This window comes from Vulpes vulpes, chromosome 10 (genome assembly GCF_048418805.1).
Source record: "Vulpes vulpes isolate BD-2025 chromosome 10, VulVul3, whole genome shotgun sequence".
In the NCBI taxonomy this organism is placed as follows: domain Eukaryota; kingdom Metazoa; phylum Chordata; class Mammalia; order Carnivora; family Canidae; genus Vulpes; species Vulpes vulpes.
In genome coordinates, this window is record NC_132789.1 from 31,327,732 (window position 1) to 31,353,450 (window position 25,719).

Here is a 25,719-nt window from a genome sequence, read left to right on the forward strand (position 1 = left end):
CTTAACCTCCACGTGTTTGAGGTCCTTCCAAACATCTTGTTGTGATTTAGTTCTAATTTCAAGGTATTATGGTCTGAGAATATACAGGGGACTATCCCGATCTTTTGGTATCGGTTCAGACCCGATTTGTGACCCAGTATGTGGTCTATTCTGGAGAAAGTTCCATGTGCACTTGAGAAGAATGTGTATTCAGTTGAGTTTGGATGTAAAGTTCTGTAGATATCTTTGAAATCCATCTGGTCCAATGTATCATTTAAAGCTCTCGTTTCTTTGGAGATGTTGTGCTTCGAATACCTATCGAGTATAGAAAGAGCTAGATTGAAGTCACCAAGTAGAAGTGTATTATTACCTAAGTATTTCTTCAGTTTGGTTATTATTTGGTTTAAATATTTGGCAGCTCCCAAATTTGGGGCATATATATTGAGGATTGTTAAGTCCTCTTGTTGGATAGATCCTTTGAGTATGAGATAGTGCCCCTCTTCATCTCTCACTATAGTCTTCAAGGTAAATTTTACTTCATCTGATATAAGGAAGGCTACACCTGCTTTCTTTTGAGGACCATTTGAATGGTAAATGGTTTTCCAACCTTTTATTTTCAGGTGGTAGGTGTCCTTCTGTCTAAAATGGGTCTCTTGTAGACAGCAAATAGATGGGTCCTGCTTTTTTATCCAGTGTGAAACCCTGCGCCTTTTGATGGGGTCATTAAGCCCGTTCACGTTCAGAGTTACTATTGACAGATATGAGTTTAGTGTCATCCTGATATCTATTCAGTCCTTGTTTTTGTGGATTGTTCCACTGAACTTCTTCTTAAAGGGGAATTTTAAGAGTCCCCCTTAAAATTTCTTGCAGAGCTGGTTTGGAGGTCACATATTCTTTCAGTTCCTGCCTGTCTTGGAAGCTCTTTATCTCTCCTTCCATTTTGAATGAGAGCCTTGCTGGATAAAGTATTCTTGGTTGCATGTTCTTCTCATTTAGGACCCTGAATATATCCTGCCAGCGCTTTCTGGCCTGCCAGGTCTCTGTGGAGAGGTCTGCTGTTACCCTAATACTCCTCCCCATAAAAGTCAGGCACTTTTTGTCTCTTGCTGCTTTAAGGATCTTCTCCTTATCTTTGGAATTTGCAAGCTTCACTGTTAAATGTCGAGGTGTTGAACAGTTTTTATTGATTTTAGGGGGGGATCTCTCTATTTCCTGGATCTGAATGCCTGTTTCCCTTCCCAGATTAGGAAAGTTTTCAGCTAGGATTTCTTCAAATACATATTGTGGCCCTCTGTCCCTTTCGGCGTCCTCGGGAACCCCAATTAAACATAGGTTTTTCTTCCTCAGAATGTCATATATTTCCCTTAATCTGTCTTCATGGTCTCTTAATTGTCTGTCTCTTTTTTCCTCAGTTTCCCTCTTTGCCATCAACTTGTCTTCTAGGTCAGTCACTCGTTCTTCCACCTCCTTAACCCTTGTTTAGGACTTCTAGCTTGGATTGCATCTCATTCAATTGATTTTTAATTTCTGACTGATTGGATCTAAATTCTGCAGTCATGAAGTCTCTTGAGTCCTTTACGCTTTTTTCTAGGACCACCAGTAGCTGTATAATAGTGCTTCTGAATTGGCTTTCTGACATTGAATTGTAATCCACATTTTGTAACTCTGTGGGAGAGAGGACTGTTTCTGATTCTTTCTTTTGAGGTGAGGTTTTCTTTCTAGTCATTTTGCTCAGTGCAGAGTGGCCAAAAACAAGTTGTGTTCGGAAAAGGAGAAAAAGAGAGAGAGAGAAGGAAAGAAAAGAGAAAATGAAAAAAGAAAAACGAGAAGAAAAAGAGAAAAAATAGAAAGAAAGGAAAAAAAAGGGTGGGGGAAGCAAACAGAAATAATAAAAAAAAAAACACGGGGGAGTTTCTTCTGAGTCTCTATATTTTAAGTCCCTTTACTTCTCCTGGAACTGGTCCGTCTAGCTGGTCTTCTGGGGGAGGGCCCTGTTGTGCTGATTTTCACGTGTTAGCACTTGGGGGAGCTGCTCGGCCCCCTGCCTGGTGCAGGGCTCAGTGGGGGTTGTTCACCCCGTGAGGCCCCTGGAGGAACAGCCACAGTGGCTGACGGCCGGCTCTGGAAACCTGGATTCAGCTCCCGCAGTAACTCCGGGGCTCTCCGTCTGCAGGGCTTGGAGGCTCCAGGACGGAGCCACTGATCTGCTCAGCTCGGGGCAGGACCGTCCTTGCTGTCCCGGGCCCTCCCGGCCTCTGCCTGTCCCGGGGGGAGGCCGGATCCCGGGCTGTGTCCCGGCTCCCTGTGCCCCGGGGCCTGCGCTGTTGGATTCGCGCTCCCGCCCCGCAGCCCCCTCCGCGGAGCCGCCGCCCGAGCCCCCCCCCCCGCCCCCCTCCCCCCCCCGAGCTGCTCCGGGTCCCGCCGTGCGCGCTGCAGCCCTTAGGGAGCTCGGTGCACTCTCCCGGGGCGCAGGTACCTGTTAGTGTCCCAGGGAGCCCGAGGGCATCCCCGCCCTCCTGGGTCCTGCTCCAACTCCCTGTGAGCCCCTTTCCGCCCGGGAAGGTTGGTGCAGCTCCTGCTCCTCCGGGACGGGGCTCTCCTGTCCTGGGGACACTCGCCCTGGCCTCAGCCCGGCTCCTCGCGGGGCCCCTCCCCCTTGGAGGCCTTTTATGTCTTTATTTCTTTTTCCCCGTCTTCCTTCCTTGATAGAAGCGCGAACTCTCCTCACTGTAGCATTCCAGCTGGTCTCTCTTTCAATCTCAGGCTGAATTCGTAGATTTTCAGGATGATTTGAAAGTTATCTAGGTAATTTGGTGGGGACGGTTGATTTGGGGACCCTGCTCTTCAGTCATCTTGCCCCTCCTCCCTTTGTGTTTTTAAATAAAAACTGTGTGCACACACACGTGTGTGATGAACTACAGCTTATGTTTGCTTGTGAACCCCTCAGACCTGCCTATTCTAGAGTAAGTGCAATTAACATTTACTGTTGGTCCTTCCCCACTTTGCTCTCCTATTTACCAGTCATATCCAACTGTTAGCATGGCTATGCTCGCTCCAACCTCTCAGATGGCAGTAATCATGACAAGTGCTTACATAGGACATATTTTGTGACAAACATTCCTCTACATGACATATATATTTCGCTTAATCCTCACAACCATCATATGAAACGGATACTATTATCATCTCTACTTTACAGATGGAAAATAAGAAAGCACAGAGAAGTCCGGAAACTTTCCCAAAGTCATGCACCCAGCAGATGGCAGACGTAGGACTTGAACCCTGAGGTCTGAGCCTGTTCTACATAATTACTATCCTGGCCCTGTCACCAGCTCATTCTCTTTAGCTGTGACCAATTGTTTTTAAATTTGATTATTTGAACTTATTTTCATTTTCAAAAATTCCTTGACAACTCAAATCCCAATCTTCTGAAAAGATTTTCTCAATCAAATAAATGTATACAGTACAAAGCAGGGGTGCCTGAGTGGCTCATTTGGTGAAGCATCTACCTTCAGCTAGATCATGATCTCAGGTCCTGGGGTCGAGCCCAATGTCGGTCTCCAGTTCAGCGGGGAGTCTGCTGCTCCCTTTGCCCCTCGCACTGTTTGTATTCTCTCTCTCTCTCTCTCTACCCCCCGACCCCGCACATATATATGTATATCAGGGGCTCCGACGCGGTTGCACCCGCGGCTCCTCAAGCCTCAGGCCACAGTCTCCGCCCCGCGGGCCCCACACTCACGTCACTCCGGTGGAGGTCGTGGACCTGGGCCTGGACGAAGGGCGGCTGCGCGGGACCCAGGGTGTGCGTGCGCGTCCGCGTCCCCGGCCGCCTTGCGGTGCAGCGCGAATCCCGGCGGGCGCGGCCGTCAGCAGCGGGAAGCGGCCTCCCCAGGGCGGCCGCGGCCCCACACGCGGCCCCACACGCGGCCCCACTCGCGGCCCCACACGGGCCCGTCGCTCCCCACCGCGCGCCAGGGCGGCCCGGCCCCCTGCGTCTCCCGGCGGGCCTTGCGGCGGGGCCTCCGAGGCCACCTGTGCCCCGGAAGGCGGCGCGGACGCGCCCGGAAGCCGGAAACCCGCGTCGGACCCGGAGCCGCGTGCGCGGTGGGCGGCGAACGCAGAAGCTTCTGGAAGGCGCCAGCGGAGGCGCAGAGGCTCTCCAGGGAGGCCCCACTACCCCCGACGGGTCGGCCGGAGCCGGCGCGGGACACGCAGTCGTCACCTGAGGCGTAAGCCGAGGCCGGGCCCGAACCCCGAACCCCGAACCCCGGGGTGGCCGTGCGCACAGCTTTGGCTGCACGAAGCTCGGGGTCCGCCCCAGAGCCCCCGCACACATGCCCCGGGGGAGGAGGCTGGGTCGGGGCGTGAGGGGGCGGGGGGGGGACCGTGAAGGGGGGGCGGGGGGACCGCGAGGGGGCGGGGGGCGAGGGGAGCATGAGGGGGGCTGTGGGGGGGCCGTGAGGGGGGACGGGGGGCTGGGGGGGACCGCGAGGGGGCGGGGGGGCGGGGGGACCGTGAGGGGGTCCGTGGGGGGACCGCGAGGGGGCGGGGGGGTCGGCCGCGAGGGGGCGGGGGGGGGCGGCCGCGAGGGGGGCGGGGGGGGGCGGCCGGGAGTCCCCGGAGCCCTCCACGCCGGGCGGCCACCTGCCGAGTCTGGGAGCGAGTCGGGGCCTCGAGGCCTCATCCGTCCGCAAGTGGTTTCTCGTGCTCTGCGTCATACGGACATTGTCGCCTCTTACTCGGTTTCTTTAAGGTTCTATTTGCTTATTCGTGAGAGACGCAGGGAGAGAGGGGCAGAGACGGGCAGAGGGAGAAGGCAGCTCCTCGCAGGGAGCCCGTCGGGGACTCGATCTGGGACCCCGGGGTCACGGTCACGCCCTGGGCCGGAGCAAGACGCTCTAGCGCCCGCACCCCCGCGTCCACAAAGTTGTTTCAAATGTTGAACAGAAAAGTGTTCCTTTCGGGTCTATGCGTGTAGTTGACTTTAGGTCACATGCCCCTCGTTGTTGTTTCTTAAGGATTCCTTTATTTCCGAGCGAGCGAGCGAGCGGCGGGCGGGCAGGGGCGAGCCTAAAGCAGAGCCCACTGAGCGGGGCGCCCGTCGGGGATGCCAGGCCCTATGGGGGCCGGTCAAGCCTGACACGGTGACCTGAGCCAGAACCCGGAGCCCCATCAGGGCTCTGACCATTGAGCTTGAGGCGTGGTGACCGCGCTGCGGGCAGTTCAGACGGTGGCAGGAGGTGCTTTTCCTTTTGGCGGCCGACCTGCAGATCACCGCCCCGAGTGCTTGGATTTTCTGGATCTTCCCTCAGGCAGTGTGGGAAACAGAGGGTGAGCACATAGTCCTCCCCCTTCCCGGCTGATGCTCTGGGCAGCTCTTCAGGTGGACCGGATGGTTCCAATGTTCAAGGCACCACGGTTCTGTTACAAATAACTCGATTTGCAGCTGAGGGCAAGTAACAAAACACAACTTTTTTCTGAGCGAGGTATAAATGGGATATCTTTGAAGCAATACATCTGGAGGAATTTTAAATGTCCAGCATTGAAAACACATGACCTTTAATGATCTAAAGAATCACCGTGGTTTTCCTTTTCTTATTAACTTTGTTTTTATGTGATGGACATGTTGGATGGTAATGTGATTATTTCCATCCAAATGATCGGTTTAGCCCCTGCCTTTGGCCCAGCGCACGATCCTGGAGACCCGGGGTCAAATCCCACGTCGGGCTCCCAGTGCGTGAAGCCTGCTTCTTCCTCTGCCTGTGTCTCTGCCTCTCTCTCTGTGTGACTATCATAAATAAAAAAATAAAAATAAAAAAAATCCAACCAAATGATCATCGCCTTAGCCTCACGTTAAAGGTCAGAACGTGTGACATCCAATGGTGTTGACAGGAACACCAGAAATGAATACACACACTCATGCACATGTAAGTGTGCTTAATGATTGGAGAGGAGCAAACCCACGTCCAGTGGGCATTGTCGCCGGGATGTGTGCCAAACAGGAAGTCACACTCATTTTTAATTTAATTTAATTTTATTAGTTTTTTTCATTTTTAATTTTAACGAGTTGTTTCCCAGGCAAAGCAGCGAGGCAGCCAACAGTCTGTGACTTCTTTTTTTTTTTAAGATTTTATTCACTTACTCATGAGAGACACCAGAAAGAGGGGGAGGGCAGAGACACGGACAGAGGCAGAAGCAAGCTGTATGCAGGGAGCCCGATGTGGGACTCGATCCCAGGTCTCCAGGACCACACCCTGGGCTGAAGGCAGCGCTAAACCACTGAGCCACCCGGGCTTCCCTGTGACTTACTTTTAAAAAGACCCAAGGGCTGCGTGTGTGCTCAGGGCTGGGGGGCGGGGCACGTGTCCAGGCCCGGGGTTACCCCCGCCATCTGGCGCTTGCCACCTCTGCATCCTCACTAAGCCGAGGGTATAGTTAATTAGTTGGGGGCTGGGGTGGCGTTGGACCTGCCGGCAAATCCCGAGGGGCTCTGGTGTCCTGTTACAGGCAAACCCGCCCCTGCGGTCCGGTCCGGTCCGTAGGCTAAGGGAGGCTGGGCCTAAGGGAGGCTGGGGATGTAACTGAATCAGGAACATCTTGCGCTCACTGGCTCGCTGTCAGATACATAAAAGCTTAAAAAAAAAAAAAGATTTTTAGAAAATGTTGTAGCAGGGTTGGTGACGTCGTGCAATGGCGTAAACAGGGTGGGACATTTGGTGTCACCAATCGGCAAACTAATCTGTGCCACAAAATAGTTTTCAAAGCTTCTTAAAAGTATTTTCTCATTCGAGGGGCACTTGGCTGGTTCAGATGGATGAGCACGGGACTCTTGATCTTGGAGTTGTGACTTTGAGCCCCACACCAGGAGTACAGGTTACTTAACTAAACACGTGAACTAAATAAAAAGAGTGTTCTCATTTCAGGCTCCACCAGCCCTGTGTGATAGAGAAATGTGCGAGCATTTATCTCCAGTTCGCAGAGGGAAAATTTATCTCCGGAGAAATCCTGGAGCCAAAGAGAATAGTCCAGAAAGGGCTAGAGCCACAAGGCCTGACGGGGCCCCAGGGCCCCGAGGGGTAAGACCTTCCCTGAGGAAGACTACAGAAGTAGAGAAAGACCTAGCTCCGGCCCCTCCCCATTCTCCTCAGGAAACGAGTCCTGCCTGTGGGCCGGAGAGCCCGGCCAAGGTTGACGTTGCCTTCCAGCCTCGTCCCCTCGTGCCCACGGTGCCTTCAAAGATGGGCCCTGGAGGGGCCGCTGAGACCCTGAGGAATTGAAGCACTAGGGATGTGCATTTTACACACGCAAACCTGGTGGCAGATGGAGAGGAGGTGGGGGGCCTGCGGGGAGGCTGCGTTGCCCAGCCGGTGAGCAGTGGAGGCCCTGGAGAAGAGAAGCCACCAGGGGACAGGAGAGGTCTACCAGGAGCGCTGGCGGTCTCAGGCACTGAGTAGATGTGGGCGCCTAGTGGGAGCTGGAGCAGGACATTGTCACAGCCACGAGGGAGGTCGGGTGCCAGGACAGACCTCCTGCAAGGGTAGTTCTCCAACTTTGGCCTTCTCGAATCTTGTGGGATACTTGGAGGGCCTATGAAAATAGGGAGGTTAGGTCCCTACCCAAGAATGTCTGATGCCAGAGGCTAGAGCAAGACTCCAAATCTACATTTCTAGCAAGTTCCCGGGTGATCCTAATGCTGCTGGTCCTGGGATCACACTTTGAGAACCACTGCCCTAGAGGGGCAGTGTGCTTTCTCATGTTGACGCAAGTCCCAGGAGGGATGTAGACACAGCAGCTGGGACGCAGGACTGCAGGTGCGCCCAAGGGCGGCAGCAAGTCAGGTCTGCGGTGCCGTGACTTCCCAGTGCGGTGGCCTCCTGAGACCTAGGCAGGTGCAGGGGAGCTTGCCTTCACAGCCACGCCCCCTCTGCAGTGCCACCTGTTTCTGGGGACTTCCCTTCCTCATGTTGGGGAACGGCCATGGGATATGAAGAGCCCAGCTCAGAGAGCAGGGAGGGACCTTGGTGGAGGTGCTCTAAGTACAGGCAGCTCCTTTGGGGAAGGGCAGGTGCCACCATGGCACGGTGGGCACGCTGCAGGAGTGCAGGGCACCAGGTGCAGCCAAGCAGGGTGCAAGGGACCGTCGGGTGTGCAGACGGAGGCTGCGTGGTTTCTGGTGCTCCGGGCAGCAGCTGCCAGGCAGCCCCTGAGTCCTGAGCTGCAGCTTGGGGGGCTGCGGCCAGACTGTGTCCTGGGCGGGAGGCAGAGGGGGCACCTGCCTATGAGTCTGCACTCACTTCCTCCTTGTGCACCTGCACAAACAGTTCTCCAGGTGAACCAGCTGGAGGGAGCAGGACGGGGGTTCCTCTGGCTTTTCTGAGGATGCTCAGGGAACATGTCCGAGTTCCTCTTCTCTGCCCATTCCCTGCATGTAGGACGGTCGTTTAGTTGTCCCCGGTCTGGAGGAACGTTCTCTGCTGGTTCCAGAAAGTAGAAGCCAGTCACAAACCGCTAAGAGGGCCGGGTTTGGGCGGGATGTGCCCTGGAGGCTGATGCGTTGCCAGAGCCTCTTGCAGGGTCTCCTGTTCAGTTCCTCAGAATACCCTGACTGAGGTCGCCCTGTCCTCTTCCTGAAGGTCCGGCCTCCTGGGCACCTCAGGTGCATTTACATTCTGCTCCCAGGCCCTCCCAGTTTCTGCAGCCCGGGATTCCTTTTTGAGATCCCTTGGAATGATGCTCAGTCACCACCATGGGCGGGGGGTTAACCACAATGGCACAGAAACCAAATATCTCTGCTGCTTGTTAAACTCCTGGGCATGTCGGGATAGGTGTGACCAATCAAGAAATCATCCAGAAGGGTTTTGTATATTTTATTTTTGTAATAATAAATTTATTTTTTATTGGTGTTCAATTTGCCAACATACAAAGTAACACCCAGTGCTCATCCCGTCAACTCTCCCCCTCAGTGCCCGCCATCCATTCACCCCCACCGCCCGCCCTCCTCCCCTTCCACCACCCCTAGTTCCTTTCCCAGAGTTAGGAGTCTTTATGTTCTGTCTCCCTTCCTGATATTTCCCACACATTTCTTCTCCCTTCGCTTATATTCACTTTCACTATTATTTATATTCCCCAAATGAATGAGAATATACACTGTTTGTCCTTCTCCAGTTGACTTACTTCACTCAGCATAAGACCCTCCAGTTCCATCCACGTTGAAGCAAATGGTGGGTATTTGTCGTTTCTAATGGCTGAGTGATACTCCATTGTATACATAAACCACATCTCCTTTATCCATTCATTTTTCAATGGACACTAAGGTTCCTTCCACAGTTTGGCTATTGTGGACATTCCTTCTAGAAACATCGGGGTGCAGGTGTCCCAGTGTTTCATTGCATCTGAATCTTTGGGGTAAATTCCCAACAGTGCAATTGCTGGGTCGTAGGGCAGGTCTATTTTTAACTCTTTGAGGAACCTGCACACAGTTTTCCAGAGTGGCGGCACTAGTTCACATTCCCACCAACAGTGTAAGAGGGTTCCCTTTTCTCGCATCCTCTCCAACATTTGTTGTTTCCTGCCTTGTTAATGTTCCCCATTCTCACTGGTGTGAGGTGGGATCTCATTGTGGTTTTGATTTGTATTTCCCTGATGGCAAGTGATGCAGAGCATTTTCTCATGTGCATGTTGGCCATGTCTATGTCTTCCTGTGTGAGATTTCTCTTCATGTTTTTTGCCCATTTCATGATTGGATTCTTTGTTTCTTTGGTGTTGAGTTTACTAAGTTCTTTATAGATTTTGGAAACTAGCCCTTTATCTGATACATCACTTGTCACTTGCAAATATCTTCTCCCATTCTGTAGGTTGTCTTTTAGTTTTGTTGACTGTATCCTTTGCTGTGCAAAAGCTTCTTATCTTGATGAAGTCCCCATAGTTCATTTTTGCTTTTGTTTCTTTTGCCTTTGTGGATGTATCTTGCAAGAAGTTACTGTGGCCGAGCTCAGAAAGGGTGTTGCCTGAGTTCTCCTCTAGGATTGTGATGGAATCTTGTCTCACATTTAGATCTCTCATCCATTTTGAGTTTATCTTTGTGTATGGTGAAAGAGAGTGGTCCAGTTTCATTCTTCTGCATGTGGATGTCCAATTTTCCCAACACCATTTATTGAAGAGACTTTCTTCCAATGGATAGTCTTTCCTCCTTTATCGAATATTAGTTGACCATAAAGTTCAGGGTCCACTTCTGGATTCTCTGTTCTGTTCCATTGATCTATGTGCCTGTTTTTGTGCCAGTATCACGCTGTCTTGATGACCACAGCTTTGTAGTACAACCTGAAATCTGGCATTGTGATGCCCCCAGATATGGTTTTCTTTTTCAAAATTCCCCTGGCTATTCGGGGTCTTTTCTGATTCCACACAAATCTGAAAATAATTTGTTCTAGCTCTCTGAAGAAAGTCCATGGTATTTTGAAAGGGATTGCATTAAACATGTAAATCTCCCTGGGTAACATTGACATTTTCACAATATTACTTCTGCCAATCCATGAGCATGGAATATTTTTCCATCTCTTTGTGTCTTCCTCAATTTCTTGATTTCTCAATTTCCTGATTGACCCTTTCATCTTTTAGCAGGATGGTCCTTCCCCTCCACTTGTTTGAGGTCCTTCCAAGCTTCCTGTTGTGATTTAGTTCTAATTTCAAGGCATTATGGTCTGAGAATATACAGGGGACTATCCCGATCTTTTGGTATCGGTTCAGATCCGATTTGTGACCCAGCATGTGGTCTATTCTGGAGAAAGTTCCATGTGCACTTGAGAAGAATGTGTATTCAGTTGAGTTTGGATGTAAAGTTCTGTAGATATCTGTGAAATCCATCTGGTCCAGTGTATCATTTAAAGCTCTCATTTCTTTGGAGATGTGCTTAGAAGACCTATCGAGGGTAGAAAGAGCTAGATTGAAGTCACCAAGTATATGTGTATTATTATCTAAGTATTTCTTCAGTTTGGTTATTAATTGGTTTAAATATTTGGCAGCTCCCACATTCGGGGCATATATATTGAGGATTGTTAAGTCCTCTTGTTGGATAGATCCTCTGAGTCTGAGATAATGTCCCTCTTCATCTCTCACTATAGTCTTCGGGGTAAATTTTAATTTATCTGATATAAGGATGGCTACCCCTGCTTTCTTTTGAGGACTATTTCAATGGTAAATGGTTCTCCAACTTTCTATTTTCAGGTTGTAGGTGTCCTTCTGTCTAAAATGAGTCTCTTGTAGACAGCAAATAGATGGGTCCTGCTTTTTTATCCAGTGTGAAACCCTGCACCTTTTGATGGGGTCATTAAGCCCGTTCACGTTCAGAGTTACTATTGACAGATATGAGTTTAGTGTCATCCTGATATCTATTCAGTCCTTGTTTTTGTGGATTGTTCCACTGAACTTCTTCTTAAAGGGGAATTTTAAGAGTCCCCCTTAAAATTTCTTGTAGAGCTGGTTTGGAGGTCACATATTCTTTCAGTTCCTGTCTGTCTTGGAAGCTCTTTATCTCTCCTTCCATTTTGAATGAGAGCCTTGCTGGATAAAGTATTCTTGGTTGCATGTTCTTCTCATTTAGGACCCTGTATATATCCTGCCAGCCCTTTCTGGCCTGCCAGGTCTCTGTGGAGAGGTCTGCTGTTACCCTAATACTCCTCCCTATAAAAGTCGGGGACTTTTTGTCTCTTGCTGCTTTAAGGATCTTCTCCTTATCTTTGGAATTTGCAAGCTTCACTATTAAATGTTGAGGTGTTGAATGGTTTTTAATGATTTTAGGGGGGGATCTCTCTATTTCCTGGATCTGAATGCCTGTTTTCCTTCCTAGATTAGGAAAGTTTTCAGCTAGCGAAGTCAATGCAGCTAGGATTTTTTCACATACATATTGTGGCCCTCTGTCCCTTTTGGCCCCCTCAGGAACCCCAATTAAACGTAGGTTTTCTTCCTCAGGCTGTCGTTTATTTCCCTTAATCTGTCTTCATGGTCTCTTAATTGTCTGTCTCTTTTTTCCTCAGTTTCCCTCTTTGTCATCAACTTGTCTTCTATGTCACTCAGTTGTTCTTCCACCTCGTTAAGCCTCGTTGTTAGGACTTCGTTTGGATTGCATCTCATTCAATTGATTTTTAATTTCTGCCTGATTGGATCTAAATTCTGCAGTCATGAAGTCTCTTGAGTCCTTTATGCTTTTTTCAAGGGCCACCTGTAGCTGTATAATAGTGCTTCTGAATTGGCTTTCTGACATTGAATTGTAATCCAGATTTTATAACTCTGTGGGAGAGAGGACTGTTTCTGATTCTTTCTTTTGAGGTGAGGTTTTCCTTCTAGTCATTTTGCTCAGTGCAGAGTGGCCAAAAACAAGTTGTGTTGGGAAAAGGAGAAAGAGAGAGAGAGAGAAGGAAATAAAAGAGAAAAAGAAAAAAGAAAAAAGGAAGAAAAGGAAAAAAGAGAAGAAAAAGGGAAAGAAAAAGAAAATGGTGAAAAAAAGGGGTGGGGGACGCAATCAGAAATCAAAAAGAAAAAAACATGGGGGAGTACCTTCTGATTCTTTATACTTTAAGTCCCTTGACTTCCCCTGGAACTTGTCCTTCTAGCTCGTCTTCTGGGGGAGGGGCCTGCTGTGCTGATTTTCAAGTGTTAGCACTTGGGGGAGCTGCTCGCCCCCTGCCTGGTGCAAGGCTCAGTGGGGGTTGTTGACCCCGCGAGGCTCCAGGAGGAACAACCCCAGTGGTGGGGCCAGCTCTGGAGCCCTGGAGTCAGCTCCTGCAGTAACTATGGAGCTCTCCATCTGCAGGGCCTGGAGGCTCCGGGGCGGGGCCGCTGATCTGCTCAGCTTGGGGCAGGAGCATCCTTGCTGTCCTGGGCCCTCCCAGCCTCTGCTTGTCCTGGGGGGAGGCCGGATCCTGGGCTGTGTCCAGGTGCCCTGTGCCCCGGGGCCTGTGCTGTTGGATTCACTCCTGCCCCTCAGTCCCCTCCACGGAGCTGCCGCCCGTGCCCCTCCCAGCTGCTCCGGGCCCTGCCGTGCGCGCTGCAGCCCTTAGGGAGCTCGGCGCACTCTCCCGGGGCGCAGGTGCCTGTTAGTGTCCCAGGGAGCCCGAGGGCATCCCCCGCCTCCTGGGGTCCTGCTCTAACTCCCTGCGGGTGCCTTTCCGCCCAGGAAGGTTGGTGCAGCTCCTGCTTCTCCGGGATGGGACTCTCCTGTCCTGGGGACTCTCGCCCTGGCCTCAGCCCGGTTCCTCGCGGGGGGCCCCTCCCCCTTGGAGGCCTTTTGTTTCTTTATTTCTTTTTTCCCCGTCTTCCTACCTTGATGGAGGCATGAACTCTTCTCACTGTAGCGTTTCAGGTGTTCTCTCTTTAAATCTCAGGCCGAATTCGTAGATTTTCAGGATGATTTGAAGGTTATCTTGGTAATTTGGTGGGGACGGGTGATTTGGGGACCCTACTCTTCTGCCATCTTGTCCCTCCCCCCCAAAATACCATTTTCAAAAATAAACTAAATTGTTTTCTAACTCACTTCCTTCAGCATAGTCCTGTTATGCATTTGTAACACAGTTAGGTTTATTGGTTTATTTGTTATGATTTCTATTCCATTGGCGTCCTTTTCCCCATTCTGCTTGATTCTGTTTTAATTTACACACCATAAATCACTCTTTGTAATATATAGTACTACAGGATGTTTTTTAAAACAAGATTTTATTGATTTGAGAGAGACGAGAGAGAGCGCATGAGCAGGAAGAAGGGAAGAGGAAGAGGGAGAAGCAGACTTCCCTCTGAGCAGGGTTCTCCAAGCTCATCTTGACCTGAGCTGAAGGCAGATGCTTCACTGAGCCACCCAGGTGTCTCTGGATTATGGCTTTTAACAAATGCAAAGTTATGTATTCACCCCAGTGAAGCCACAGAAAATCTATCACCTCAAAATTACCCTCTTCCTTTTCCTTCTTTGAAATCCAAAGAAGCATTTTTCTGCACCTATTTTTAAAGAAACAAACTTTGAAAAACCTTTTCCAGAATGTCCTGCAAATGGGATTATGAAGTCTGCAGCCGTCAGGTCTGTTTCTTTGTCTTAGTAAAATCCACATGTGTACTCTACACATTGCTGTAAAAACCAGTAGTTTATTGGATTTATTGCAGAGTGATATTCCGTTGTATGAATATGCCACAATTTATTCAGTCACAGTCTAAGGACACCTGAATTGTATCTAGTTTTTGACAATTATGAATAAAGCTGCTATATACATTTGAGTATAGGTTTTTGTGCGTATGTAATTTTCGTTTTCTTGAGGAAATAAATACCTAGGAGTGGAAATATTTCTTGAGCTCCCACTAGCTACAAAAATGTAAGAAAGGATAAATAGATTTTAAGTTAGTAGTTTTCACCTTTCAGGAATTCCTAGACCTGCAGCAAATGAACACACCATCAAAAACTTTGTTTTAATTTCCATACAGTAAAATGTCACTCTTTGTGGCCTACAGTACTATAGCTATACAAATGCATGATCATGCATTCACCACTGTCGTCAAGATGCAGTGCTCCATGATAACTGCCAAACTGGAATAAGCACAATGGCAGAGAACAGAATAATGGACCAGAAAATTATGGTCGTGGCATTCAACCCATTAATTACCGAGGGGGGCTTCTGTCCTACTGAGTATGAAGATCGGGGGTTGTTAAGCAGTGTCTGAAAAAAGACAGATAGAGGAAAAATCCCCTTCTAAAGGTCCAACCAGAGTGCATTCTTCTATACTCACAAAATGGTTTTTAACCCCTGTAGAACCTGTACAAGGAAGCTTGGGATAGAGTGAAGGCCACCAGCTACATCCTGCCTACCAGTACCATGTCCCTGACGCATGCTAAGAACCAGAAGCATCTGGCTAGAAATGTAAGTCAAGTGCAAGTGTGATGGCCTCTCACCCACCCTCTACCTTCCCCAGTTCCCCGCTCCTAGAATTTTTCTACTGATTCATGTGTTTTATATATTATATGTTGGTGTATATTGTAAAAGAAAATCTAAAATTACAACGACCTATCTGGATATCGTATTAAGGTTTATGAACTTCAACCCGTTATGCCCAGAATGTTCTTAAGTAAAGCCTTTTATTGTAAAATTACCTATAACCTTTGTTGCAGTCCTAAGAAGCTAGTTCTCTTTCAGAAGTTAAACTCCTTTAGAGACTTTTACCTCTTAATTGTGAACCTTTTACATAGCATTTTAGGTGAGTATTTCTCAAACCCTGAATTTTACCAGTAAGAATTTTGTTTCAAGTACACACAAACACACACACACGCGTGCACACACACACACACACAGCTGACGTTTATGTGACTTCCTTCTGACATATGACAGAAGACAATGTACTGCCAAACTAAAGGCAACACACTCTGATCGTTTCAATTCTATTCCATTAGTTTAAATGCTAGTGGTCCAATAAATTGATTTCAGTGCCTTCTGGCCTAGAGATACGTATTTAGCAAAAGACTTTGTTAGACAGTATACGGAATTAATTTAATATTTACCTGGAGGGGGATCCCTGGGTGGCGCAGCGGTTTAGCACCTGCCTTTGGCCCAGGGCGCGATCCTGGAGACCTGGAATCGAATCCCACGTCGGACTCCTGGTGCATGGAGCCTGCTTCTCCCTCTGCCTGTGTCTCTGCCTCTCTCTCTCTGTGAGACTATCATAAATAAATAAAAATTTTTAAAAAATATTTACCTGGAGGAAAAACCAATATATGTGACTTTGCCCATAACCAAGTCTGTTTGGAGGGCTCAAACACACTAGCCCAAAGGATCAAACTTCATTTAGGAAGAGGAGTTTTGTAACTAGAATTTAGAAAGCTAAACAGGTTATCTCCTTTAGTCATGGAAAAAAGTTTTAGAAGCAGGATTTTCAGCAACTTGTTTTTGGAACAAGATGGGACCCAGAGAAATCCTTTAAAAGAAAATTTCAAGTAGTTCTTTTAAAATGTGCTTTTGAGTACTATCTTCTCTATAACTAAGGAATGGTTTCGAGGTAAGGAGCATGTGAACTAATCTGGAAGATTCTGCTGGGAATTTTGGTTGGTTTCCAGGCAATAAAGGACTTCACTGCAATTCTGGCACAAATCTCCTCCTCTTCCTCCTCCTCCTCCTCCTCCTCCTCCCTTTCTTTTTTAAACTCAGATGTGGGCCTCTGAGTAATGATAGAATTGTTATCTTATGATGTGCTAGGAGTTTGGATCTTAGTCTCCGTAAGGACCTTAACTCTGTTCATGAAATTATGGTGCATTAATTCATCGGCAATAGGATTTAAGAACCGTAAGCTGGTTTTCCCATAGAAATTGGTTACAGTGTATTTTTGGAAAGCCTTGTAAAAACTGAAAGTTAAGCACTGACACGTGTCTCTTAAGCATCAAGGTAATCAGTTACTAAAAACAAATTCTCTTTTTAAATTTATTTTTTATTGGTGTTCAATTTGCCAATATAGAGCATAACACCCAGTGCTCATCCCATCAAGTGCCCCCCTCAGTGCCCATCACCAGTCACCCCCGCCCCCCGCCCACCTCCCTTTCTACCACCCCTTGTTCGTTTCCCAGAGTTAGGAGTGTCTCATGTTCTGTCTCCCTCCCTGATATTTCCCACTCATTTTTTCTCCTTTCCCCTTTATTCCCTTTCACTATTTTTTATATTCCCCAAATGAATGAGACCATATAACATTTGTCCTTCTCCGATTGACTTATTTCACTCAGCATAATACCCTCCAGTTCCATCGACGTCGAAGCAAATGGTGGGTATTTGTTGTAAAAACAAATTGTTAAGCACATTTTTCACCTTTCATTCATGGTTAAGATAAGCAAAGTCATTATCATGAAAGAGATTACTTAAAAATATATAAAGTGTAAAATGAGTTTGGTGTAGCAGAAGTACTAGTATGGGTATGAACATTTTTTCAAACAATAATCAAATTTTATGGCTCTCCACAATTTAAAAAGTGGTATCAGATACAGTTTCATCCCCAGGTATGCATGCTACACCTCCACCTCTGCACAGATGAGGAAACAAGCTCACAAGAGGTGACCCCAAGTTGGCGGGATCCCAGAGCTGGGCCCATCCTATTTAATCTAGTACTCTTTACCAATATAGAGCCACTACTCTCCAAAACTTTTTCTTACTTTGTACTTTTTCTCTGTAGATCAAATACCGAGAAGAATATGAAAAGTTCAAAGCTCTTTATACTTTACCAAAAAGCGTTGAGGATGATCCAAATACAGCACGGTGCCTCAGCATCCGCAAGTTTAACATTGATGTAAGGAACCCCGGAGGCCTTACTTCATAGCGAAGCCAAGTAGTCTTATCGCAAATCAGTACATTTTGCACGCTGACAAATTGAATTTAAATAAAAATTTTAAAAACAACATTTTCTGTCAATGCACATGGCACGGACTGTGCATATATGAAGAAACGAGGTGTTACTTTTAACACATGCTGCTTGCCCTACCCCTATGAATCTGTAGACAGTGTCAGAAAATTCCAGATCCCACCTGATTGCCATACATTCTTTACCTCGACTTCTCTGGTATATAAGAAGGATTTAAGAACCAGATTGCCTTGAGACCTTGCACAATTTCCTACATAATTGGCAAATTATTTTATCTTTCCAGCGCCTATATAAATCAGTTTATGAAAAGACCAAGATGAGAATCCACATCGTGCCTGACATGGTGGAGATGGTTACTGCTAAGGATTCTCAGAAGAAAGGCAGTGAGATTGATTACTGCCTACACCTCCGTGAGTGGATTTGCCACCCTGACTTGCAAGTCAACAGCCACGTCAGGAAAGTCACAGATCAGATCTACAGAAACGTAAGCCCACTGCTTGTGAAGGTCCCCCACGCTGGCTCCACATGCCCATCCTGAGGGGAAGCAGACCCACCTGCATCTGTACCCTGGCCTCTTTCCAGCGTTGCTGTCCTCTGTACCCATGGGTCTGTCCCTGGAAGCAGGGCTCTGTGTGCCAGTGTTTTCACAGCACCCTCAGCCTCACTGCATAACACCTTTCGAATGTCATTCCATAAAGTCCTCCCGGGCCCACTGGGTTTCTGTGTTTTTGGTGTTTGAGTTACGGTCAGTTTCTTTTTTCTATTCCCTCTATCCACCGCAATCCTTTAGATTGTATACAAGGATGACCTCAACTGGCTAAAGGGCATCGGATGCTACATCTGGGACAATCCTGAAATTCTTCACGCCAAGCATGCTTATGATCTACGTAACGATGTGAGTTTGCCCTATTTTATGGGATTTTTTTTAAGTGTATTTCCTTTTCTACATAGTGTAAGTCAAAGGGAGAGTTATGGGCATTGTCACAGACCAGCTATGTCTTAAATGGTGTTGAGGATGGCTGATCTGGAGAAGGATGCTAAGGAGCAGAGAACGGCCGTTTCTTGGAATGCGCGTAGGTCTCTTATTGAGCAACACGGTTGAGCTGTCCTGTTGTCCTTCCCTGGCACCTCTCTCTACATTTGGACTATTTCAGATGTATCAAGCACATGATTCTCCTATTAGGGAAATCTCACTTGTGAGGTGTTTGTAACGCTATAGACAGGACCTATTTATAGAGAGAGAATTTGTGGGCAGCCCTGGTGGTGCAGCGGTTTAGCGCCGCCTGCAGCCCGGGTTGTGATCCTGGAGACCCGGAATCGAGTCCCACGTCAGGCTCCCTGCATGGAGCCTGCTTCTCTCTCTGCCTGTGTCTCCGCCTCTTTTTCGCTCTCTCTGAATAAATAAATAAATAAATCCCTGCCTCCCTCCCTCCCTCCCTCCCTTCCTTCCTTCCTTCCTTTAAGAGAGACTTAGGTTTCCATTTACTTTGCTTCTTCCCAATGATGTTGCTGCGATCAGAATCAGCTGACCCCTCTTCTGTCTGACACAGGCCATCTACCACCATGACTACACGGACAGCGTCAGAGGCAAGGTGGCTCCAACTATGAAAACCATGGAACTGGATGGGCCCTTCCTGTACACAAGCTCCAGAGTGAGGTGAGCAGTGAGAACCCAGTGCACAGGGCAGCAGAAGTCCAAGGGGCGGCCTCCAAGGGCCAGGCCACTGGCTTCTGCAGAAACCTCCTTGGCTTCGCTTTATCTCAGCCTGACCTTCTCAGTTGTCAATGCTATTCCATTAACCTGAGTTAAAAAAACAAAGAAAAAGCCCAAACAGTACACAGTCTGTCTTCCCTCCTGGTTGGTGGAATTCTTACACCACGCAAGCATTCTTAGAGCAACATTGTATTTACATTTACAAGACATGAGGAAGAAAGAAAGCCAACCTACATCAAACAACTTAAAACCAAGATGACAAAGAGAAGGCACATAATCATAAGGGACTACTAATAGTAAGAGAAAGGGCTAGAAATTACTGTTGGAATTCAGAAGAGAAAGAAACTGGATTCCACTCACGTATTTAATATCCCTTTTGGGTGTTACCTGGTCAGGTGACATTGGTCTCCCTCTTTGATGTCACTCTCCTGTACTGAATGTTGAAAGACATTTGCTCTCTGATATCTCTGATACTATTCCTACTCCTGGAGCTCCCGCCAAAGACAGGCTGTTTAGGATCATGGTCAGAAACTCCGTTCCCCCATCCGCCATGGATCGAGAATCGTGACCTCTTCATGGCCTGACACTGTGTTTATGGGAGGGATGGGGTTCCAGGGATGTGCCTTATCATTATGACTGTGTCTGGGACTGGTGATGATATGAATGCCACCTAAGGGTTCACAACACAGGCGGCACTGACTGCCTGTTCTCTCTACTGCTCCCATTTTCTTGCTCGATTCCATGCAGATAATTGGGCATATGTTCAAAACATAAAGAATTATTTTCTATGGGCCCCTTCACTCATCGCTCACTCACTCACTCTCTTTTTTAAGGTTTTATTTATTCATGAGAGACACCGAGAGAGGCAGAGACACAGGCAGAGCGAGAAGCAGGCTCCCTGCAGGAACCCCGTTGGGGACCCAATCCCAGGAACCAGCGTCACACCCTGAGCACCCCCAAGCATCTCTCTCACTCTCTGTCTCTCTCTCTTAAAGATTTGGTTTATTTACTCGACAGAGAGGAAGCGAGGGAGCATTAGCGAGGAGGGTGGGGGCCGAGCAGGGAGACTGATGGGCTCAGAGATATGACCCGAGCCCAAGGCCTGCAGTGGAGCGCGCAGGCACATGTCGGTTTCGAAGCAGTGGGTCAAGGATGATGCATTAAACCTGGCCCTTTGAACTCCTCTGACTTCTCATGACATTGGCCTGGTAAACAAGGACTTGCAGCATCCTGAGCGAAAACCTGGCATGGGCCACGTGCAATGCACGTGATTCAATGGACCCTGGCGCAGCCTGACCCCTCGCCCTCCCTAGGACCTGTACCGGGGCGCCGGCGACGTGACCTGCCCACAGGATACCGGCTCCCCGGTGACACAGCCGCCTTCCAGCATGCCAGGGAAAAGCACTACCAGAGCACCTATGTGAGTGCCTCCCCGCACCACAGCCTGCCAGGGGAAGGACACTGACCTGGGCCCCTGGGGGCTGGAGGGTGGTATGGAGGCCCCCGTTGAGTGTGGCCATCATGGCACCTTTGCCTCCAGAAGTGTAGGAGCATCCCTGTGACTCCAGGCACCCCATGGGCGGCTGCAGCGGCCTGGGAACAGGATGTTGCATGCGTCCCTTGCACGGACAGGACTGCTTGTGGGCTAGCTGGCTCTGATGCTGGCCCCACCTCATGCCCTCCACCCACTGAACAGAAAGCTGGGGGTGAAGGAGCTCCCACCACCTGCGGCTTCCCAGCCCACTGGCTCCCACCACTCTGCGGGGATGCTGGGGATGCTAGGGAGCCCCACGCAGGACAGAGCCCGGGGGCAGCTGCACACAGCCTGCAGCCCTCTTCTGTTGCCTTCAGAGTCCTGGGACCCAAGCCTGCCGGCCAGCCAGCAAACAAAACCAGAAACCCAAACTTAGAGTCTCCAAATCAGACACTTGCAGATCCAACCACTTAATGGGTCATGTTTTCTGGTAAATCTATCTGGAAAGCCACTTGTCGGCCTGAAAAATAGTCGCTCCTCTCTTCCCTGAAGGTCCTAACTTAGCTGTGCTGGGACTAAAAACACAGGCTTCCCCCCCAAAAAAAATGAATAAAAACCGCTCAACAACTGTAAGTTTAATAGTGAAGCTTGCAAGTTCCAAAGATAAAGAGAAGATCCTTAAAGCAGCAAGAGACAAGATATCCCTAACTTTTATGGGGAGAAATATTAGATTAACAGCAGACCTCTCCAGAGAGACGCGGCAGGCCAAGAAAGCGCTGGCAGGATATATTCAGGGTCCTAAATGAGAAGAACATGCAGCCAAGAATACTTTATCCAAGGCTCTCATTCACAATCGGAGGAGAGATAAAGAGCTTCCAAGATAGGAACTGAAGGAATATGTGACCACCAAACCAGCTCTGCAAGTAATTTTAAGGGGACTCTTAAAATTCCTCTTTAAGAGGAAGTCCAATGGAACAATCCACAAAAACAGGGACTGAATAGGTATCATGATGAAACTAAACTCATATCTTTCAATAGTAACTCTGAACGTGAATGGGATTAATGACGCCAACAAAAGGCACAGGGTTTTTCACACTGGATAAAAAAGCAGGACCAATTTCTAATTTGCTGTCTACAAGAGACTCATTTTAGACATAAGGACACATACAGCCTGAAAATAAAAGGTTGGAGAACCACGTACCATTCATATGGTCCTCACAAGAAAGCAGGGGTAGCCATCCTTATATCCGATAAACTGATATTTAACCCAAAGACTGTAGTGAGACATGAAGAGGGACACTGTATCATACTTAAAGGATCTATCCAAGAGGAGGACTTAACAATCTTCAATATATATGCCCCGAATGTGGGAGCTGCCAAATATATCAATCAATAACCAAAGTTAGTTAAGACATACTTAGATAATAATACACTTAGACTTGGTGACTTCAATCTAGCACTTTGTATGCTCGATAGGTTTTCTAAGTACAATATGTCAAAGAAACGAGAGCTTGAAATGATAGACTGGACCAAACAGATTTCACAGATATCTACAGAACTTTACATACAAACGCAACTGAATACACATTCTTCTCAAGTACACATGGAACTTTCTCCAGAATAGACCACATACTGGGTCACAAATTAGGTCTGAACCGATACCAACAGATTGGGATCATCCCCTGCATATTCTCAGACGAAAATGCCTTGAAATTAGGACTAAATCACAAGAAGTTTGGAAAGATTTCAAACAAGTGGAGGTTAAGGACCATCCTGCTAAAATATGAAAGGGTCAACTGGAAAATTAAGGAAGAATTAAAAAGATTCATGGAGACCAATGAGAATGAAGATACAACCATTCAAAATCTTTGGGATACAACAAAAGCAGTCTGAGGGGGAAATACATCGTAATACAAGCATCCATTCAAACACTGGAAAGAACTCCAATACAAAAGCTAACTTTACACATAAAGGAGCTAGAGAAAGAACAGCAAATATATCCAACACCCAGCAGAGAAGTTAACAAAGATTCGAGAAGAACTCAATGAAATAGATACCAGAAGAACTGTGGAACAGATTAACAAACCAGGAGTTGGTTCTTTTGAAGAATTAGTAAGATAGATAAACCATTAGGCAGCCCTGTTAAAAGAAGAGAGAGAAGACTCATAGTAATAATATCATGAATGAGAAAGGAGAGATCACTACCAACACCAAGGAAATACAAACGATTTTAAAAACATATTATGAGAAGCGATATGCCAATAAATTCGGCAATCTAAAAGAAATGGACGCATTTCTGGAAAGCCACAAACTACCAAAACTGGAGCAGGAAGAAATAGAAAACCTGAACAGGCCAATAACCAGGGAGGAAATTGAAGCAGTCATCAAAAACCTCCCAAGACACAAAACTCCAGGGCCAGATGGCTTCCCTGGGGATTTTATTCAAACATTTAAAGAAGAACCCAGAAAACACAAGAAGAAGAAACCATATCTATTCTACTAAAGCTGTTCAGAAAGATAGAAATGAAATACATCCAAACTCGTTCTACGAGGCCAGCATCACCTTAATTCCAAAACAAGACAAAGACCCCAAGGAAACGGAGAGTTATAAACCCATACTCCTGATGAACATGGACACAAAAATTCTCAACAAGATACTAGCTAATAGGATCCAACAGTACATTAAGAATATTATTCACCATTACCAAGAGGGAAGTATCCCCGGATGCAAGGGTGGTTCAACACTCATAAAACCATCAATGTGATTCATCATATCAGCAAGAGAAAAAACAAGAACCATATGATCCTCTCAATAGATTCAGAGAAAGCATTTGACAAAATACAACATCCATTCCTGATCAAAACTCTTCAGATTGTGGGGATAGAGGGAACATTCCTCGACATCTTAAAAGCCATCTACGAAAAGCCCACAGCACATATCATTCTCAATGGGGAAGCACTGGGAGCCTTTCCCCTAAGATCAGGAACAAGACAGGGATGTCCACTCTCACCACTGCTATTCAACATAATATTGGAAGTCCTCGCCTCAGCAATCAGACAACAGAAAGAAATAAAAGGCATTCAAATTGGCAAAGAAGAAGTCAAACGTTCCCTCATCGCTGATGACATGATACTCTACATAGAAGACCCAAGAGAAAAAAAAAAAAAAAAGAAGACCCAAGAGACTCCACCCCAAGATTGCTAGAACTCATACAGCAATTTGGCAGCATGGCAGAATACACAATCAATGCCCAGAAGTCAGTGGCATTTCTACACACTAAAAATGAGACTGAAGAAAGAGAAATTAAGGAGTCAATCCCATTTAAAATTGCATCCAAAAGCATAAGACACCTAGGAATAAACCTAACCAAAGAGGAAAAGGATCTATACCCTAAAACTACAGACCACTTCTAAAAGAAATTGAGGAAGACACAACGAGATGGAAAAATATTCCATGCTCATGGATTGGCAGAATTAATATTGTGAAAATGTCAACGTTACACAGGGCGATTTACACGTTTAATGCAATCCCTATCAAAATACCATGGACTTTCTTCAGAGAGATGGAACAAATTATTTTCAGATTTGTGTTGCATCAGAAAAGACCCCGAATAGCCAGGGGAATTTTAAAAAAGAAACCATAGCTGGGGGCATCACAATGCCAGATTCAAGGTTGTACTACAAAGCTGTGGTCATCAAGACAGTGTGGTCCTGGCACAAAAGCAGACACATCGATCAATGGAACATAATAGAGAACCCAGAAGTGGACCCTCAACTTTATGGTCAACTAATATTCGACAAAGGAGGAAAGAGTATCCACTGGAAGAAAGACAGTCTCTTCAATAAATGGTGCTGGGAAAATTGGACATCCACATGCAGAAGAACGAAACCAGACCACTCTCTTGCACCGTACACAAAGATAAACTCAAAACAGATGAAGGATCTAAATGTGAGAAAAGATTCCATCAAAGTCCTGGAGAACATGGGCAACACCCTTTTTGAGTTTGTCCACAGTAACTTCTTGCAAGATACATCCACGAAGGCAAGAGAAACAGAAGCAAAACTGAATGGGCCTTCATCAAGGTAAGAAGATTTTGCACAGCAAAGGATACAGTCAACAAAACTAAAAGACAACCTATAGAATGGGAGAAGATATTTGCAAATGACGTATCAGATAAAGGGCTAGTTTCCAAAATGTATAAAACGCATATTAAACTCAACACCAAAGAAACAAACAATCCAATCATGAAATGGGTAAAAGACAGGAACAAAAATCTCACTGAGGAAGACATAGTCATGGCCAATATGTACATGAGAAAATGCTGTGCATCACTTGATATCAGGGAAATACAAATCAAAACCACAATGAGATACCACCTCACACCAGTGAGAATGGCAAAAAATAACAAGGCAGGACACTACAAATCATAGAGAGGATGTGGAGAAAGGGGAACCCTCCTGCATTGTTGGTGGGAATGGGAACTGGTGCAGCCACTCTGGAAAACTGTGTGGAGGTTCCTCAAAGAGTTAAAAACAGATCTTCCCTACGAACCAGCAATTGCACTGCTGGGGATTGACCCCAGAGATACAGATGCAGTGAAATGCTGGACACCTGCACCCCGATGTTTGTAGCAGCAATGTCCACAATAGCCAAACTGTGGAAGGAGCCTCGGTGTCCATCGAAAGATGAATGGATAAAGAAGATGTGGTCTCTGTATGCAATGAAATACTCCTTAGCCATTAGAAATGACAAATACCCAGCATTTACTTCATGGTGGATGGAACTGGAGGTTATTATGCTGAGTGAAATAAGTCAATCGGAGAAGAACAAACAATATATGCTCTCATTCATTTGAAGAATATAAAAAATAGTGAAAGGGAATAAAGGGGAAAGGAGAAAAAATGAGTGGGAAATATCAGAAAGGGAGACAGAACATGGGAGACTCCTAACTCTGGGAAACAAACGGTGGTGGAAGGGGAGGTGGGCGGGGGTGGGGGTGACTGCGTGACAGGCACTGAGGGGGACACTTGATGGGTTGAGCACTGCGTGTTATTCTCTATGTTGGCAAATTGAACGCCAAGAAAAAGAATTTAAAAAATTAAAACATAAAAACACAGGGTTTCCCTTTTATTTTCATAGCTGCCTGCCAGCAGGTTTTCCTAGGCAACACTGAATTTTATTCCT

General features: G+C 47.1%; 1 protein-coding gene across 1 annotated transcript; it reads left to right on the plus strand.

Moving 5' to 3' along the window:
• The first annotated feature begins 4,038 nt into the window (after positions 1 to 4,038).
• LOC140594329 (nebulin-like) lies at positions 4,039 to 23,705 on the plus strand. The gene is made up of 5 exons (XM_072725268.1): positions 4,039 to 4,208; positions 14,766 to 14,873; positions 17,630 to 17,830; positions 18,137 to 18,241; positions 18,897 to 23,705. Exons 2-5 carry the CDS (start codon positions 14,829 to 14,831, stop codon positions 19,005 to 19,007), a joined length of 462 nt encoding a protein of 153 aa, XP_072581369.1. The 5' UTR covers positions 4,039 to 4,208; positions 14,766 to 14,828; the 3' UTR covers positions 19,008 to 23,705.
• The last annotated feature ends 2,014 nt before the right edge of the window (positions 23,706 to 25,719 follow it).

What these genes read in the sequence shown, in the direction of transcription:
- LOC140594329 (XM_072725268.1), top strand. Translation starts at nt 14,829, where the DNA reads ATGTCCCTGACGCATGCTAAGAACCAGAAGCATCTGGCTAGAAAT. An exon ending in CAGATCAGATCTACAGAAAC is followed by an intron (nt 17,831 to 18,136) that starts GTAAGCCCACTG and finishes GCAATCCTTTAG; the next exon opens with ATTGTATACAAGGATGACCT. An exon ending in CTTATGATCTACGTAACGAT is followed by an intron (nt 18,242 to 18,896) that starts GTGAGTTTGCCC and finishes TGTCTGACACAG; the next exon opens with GCCATCTACCACCATGACTA.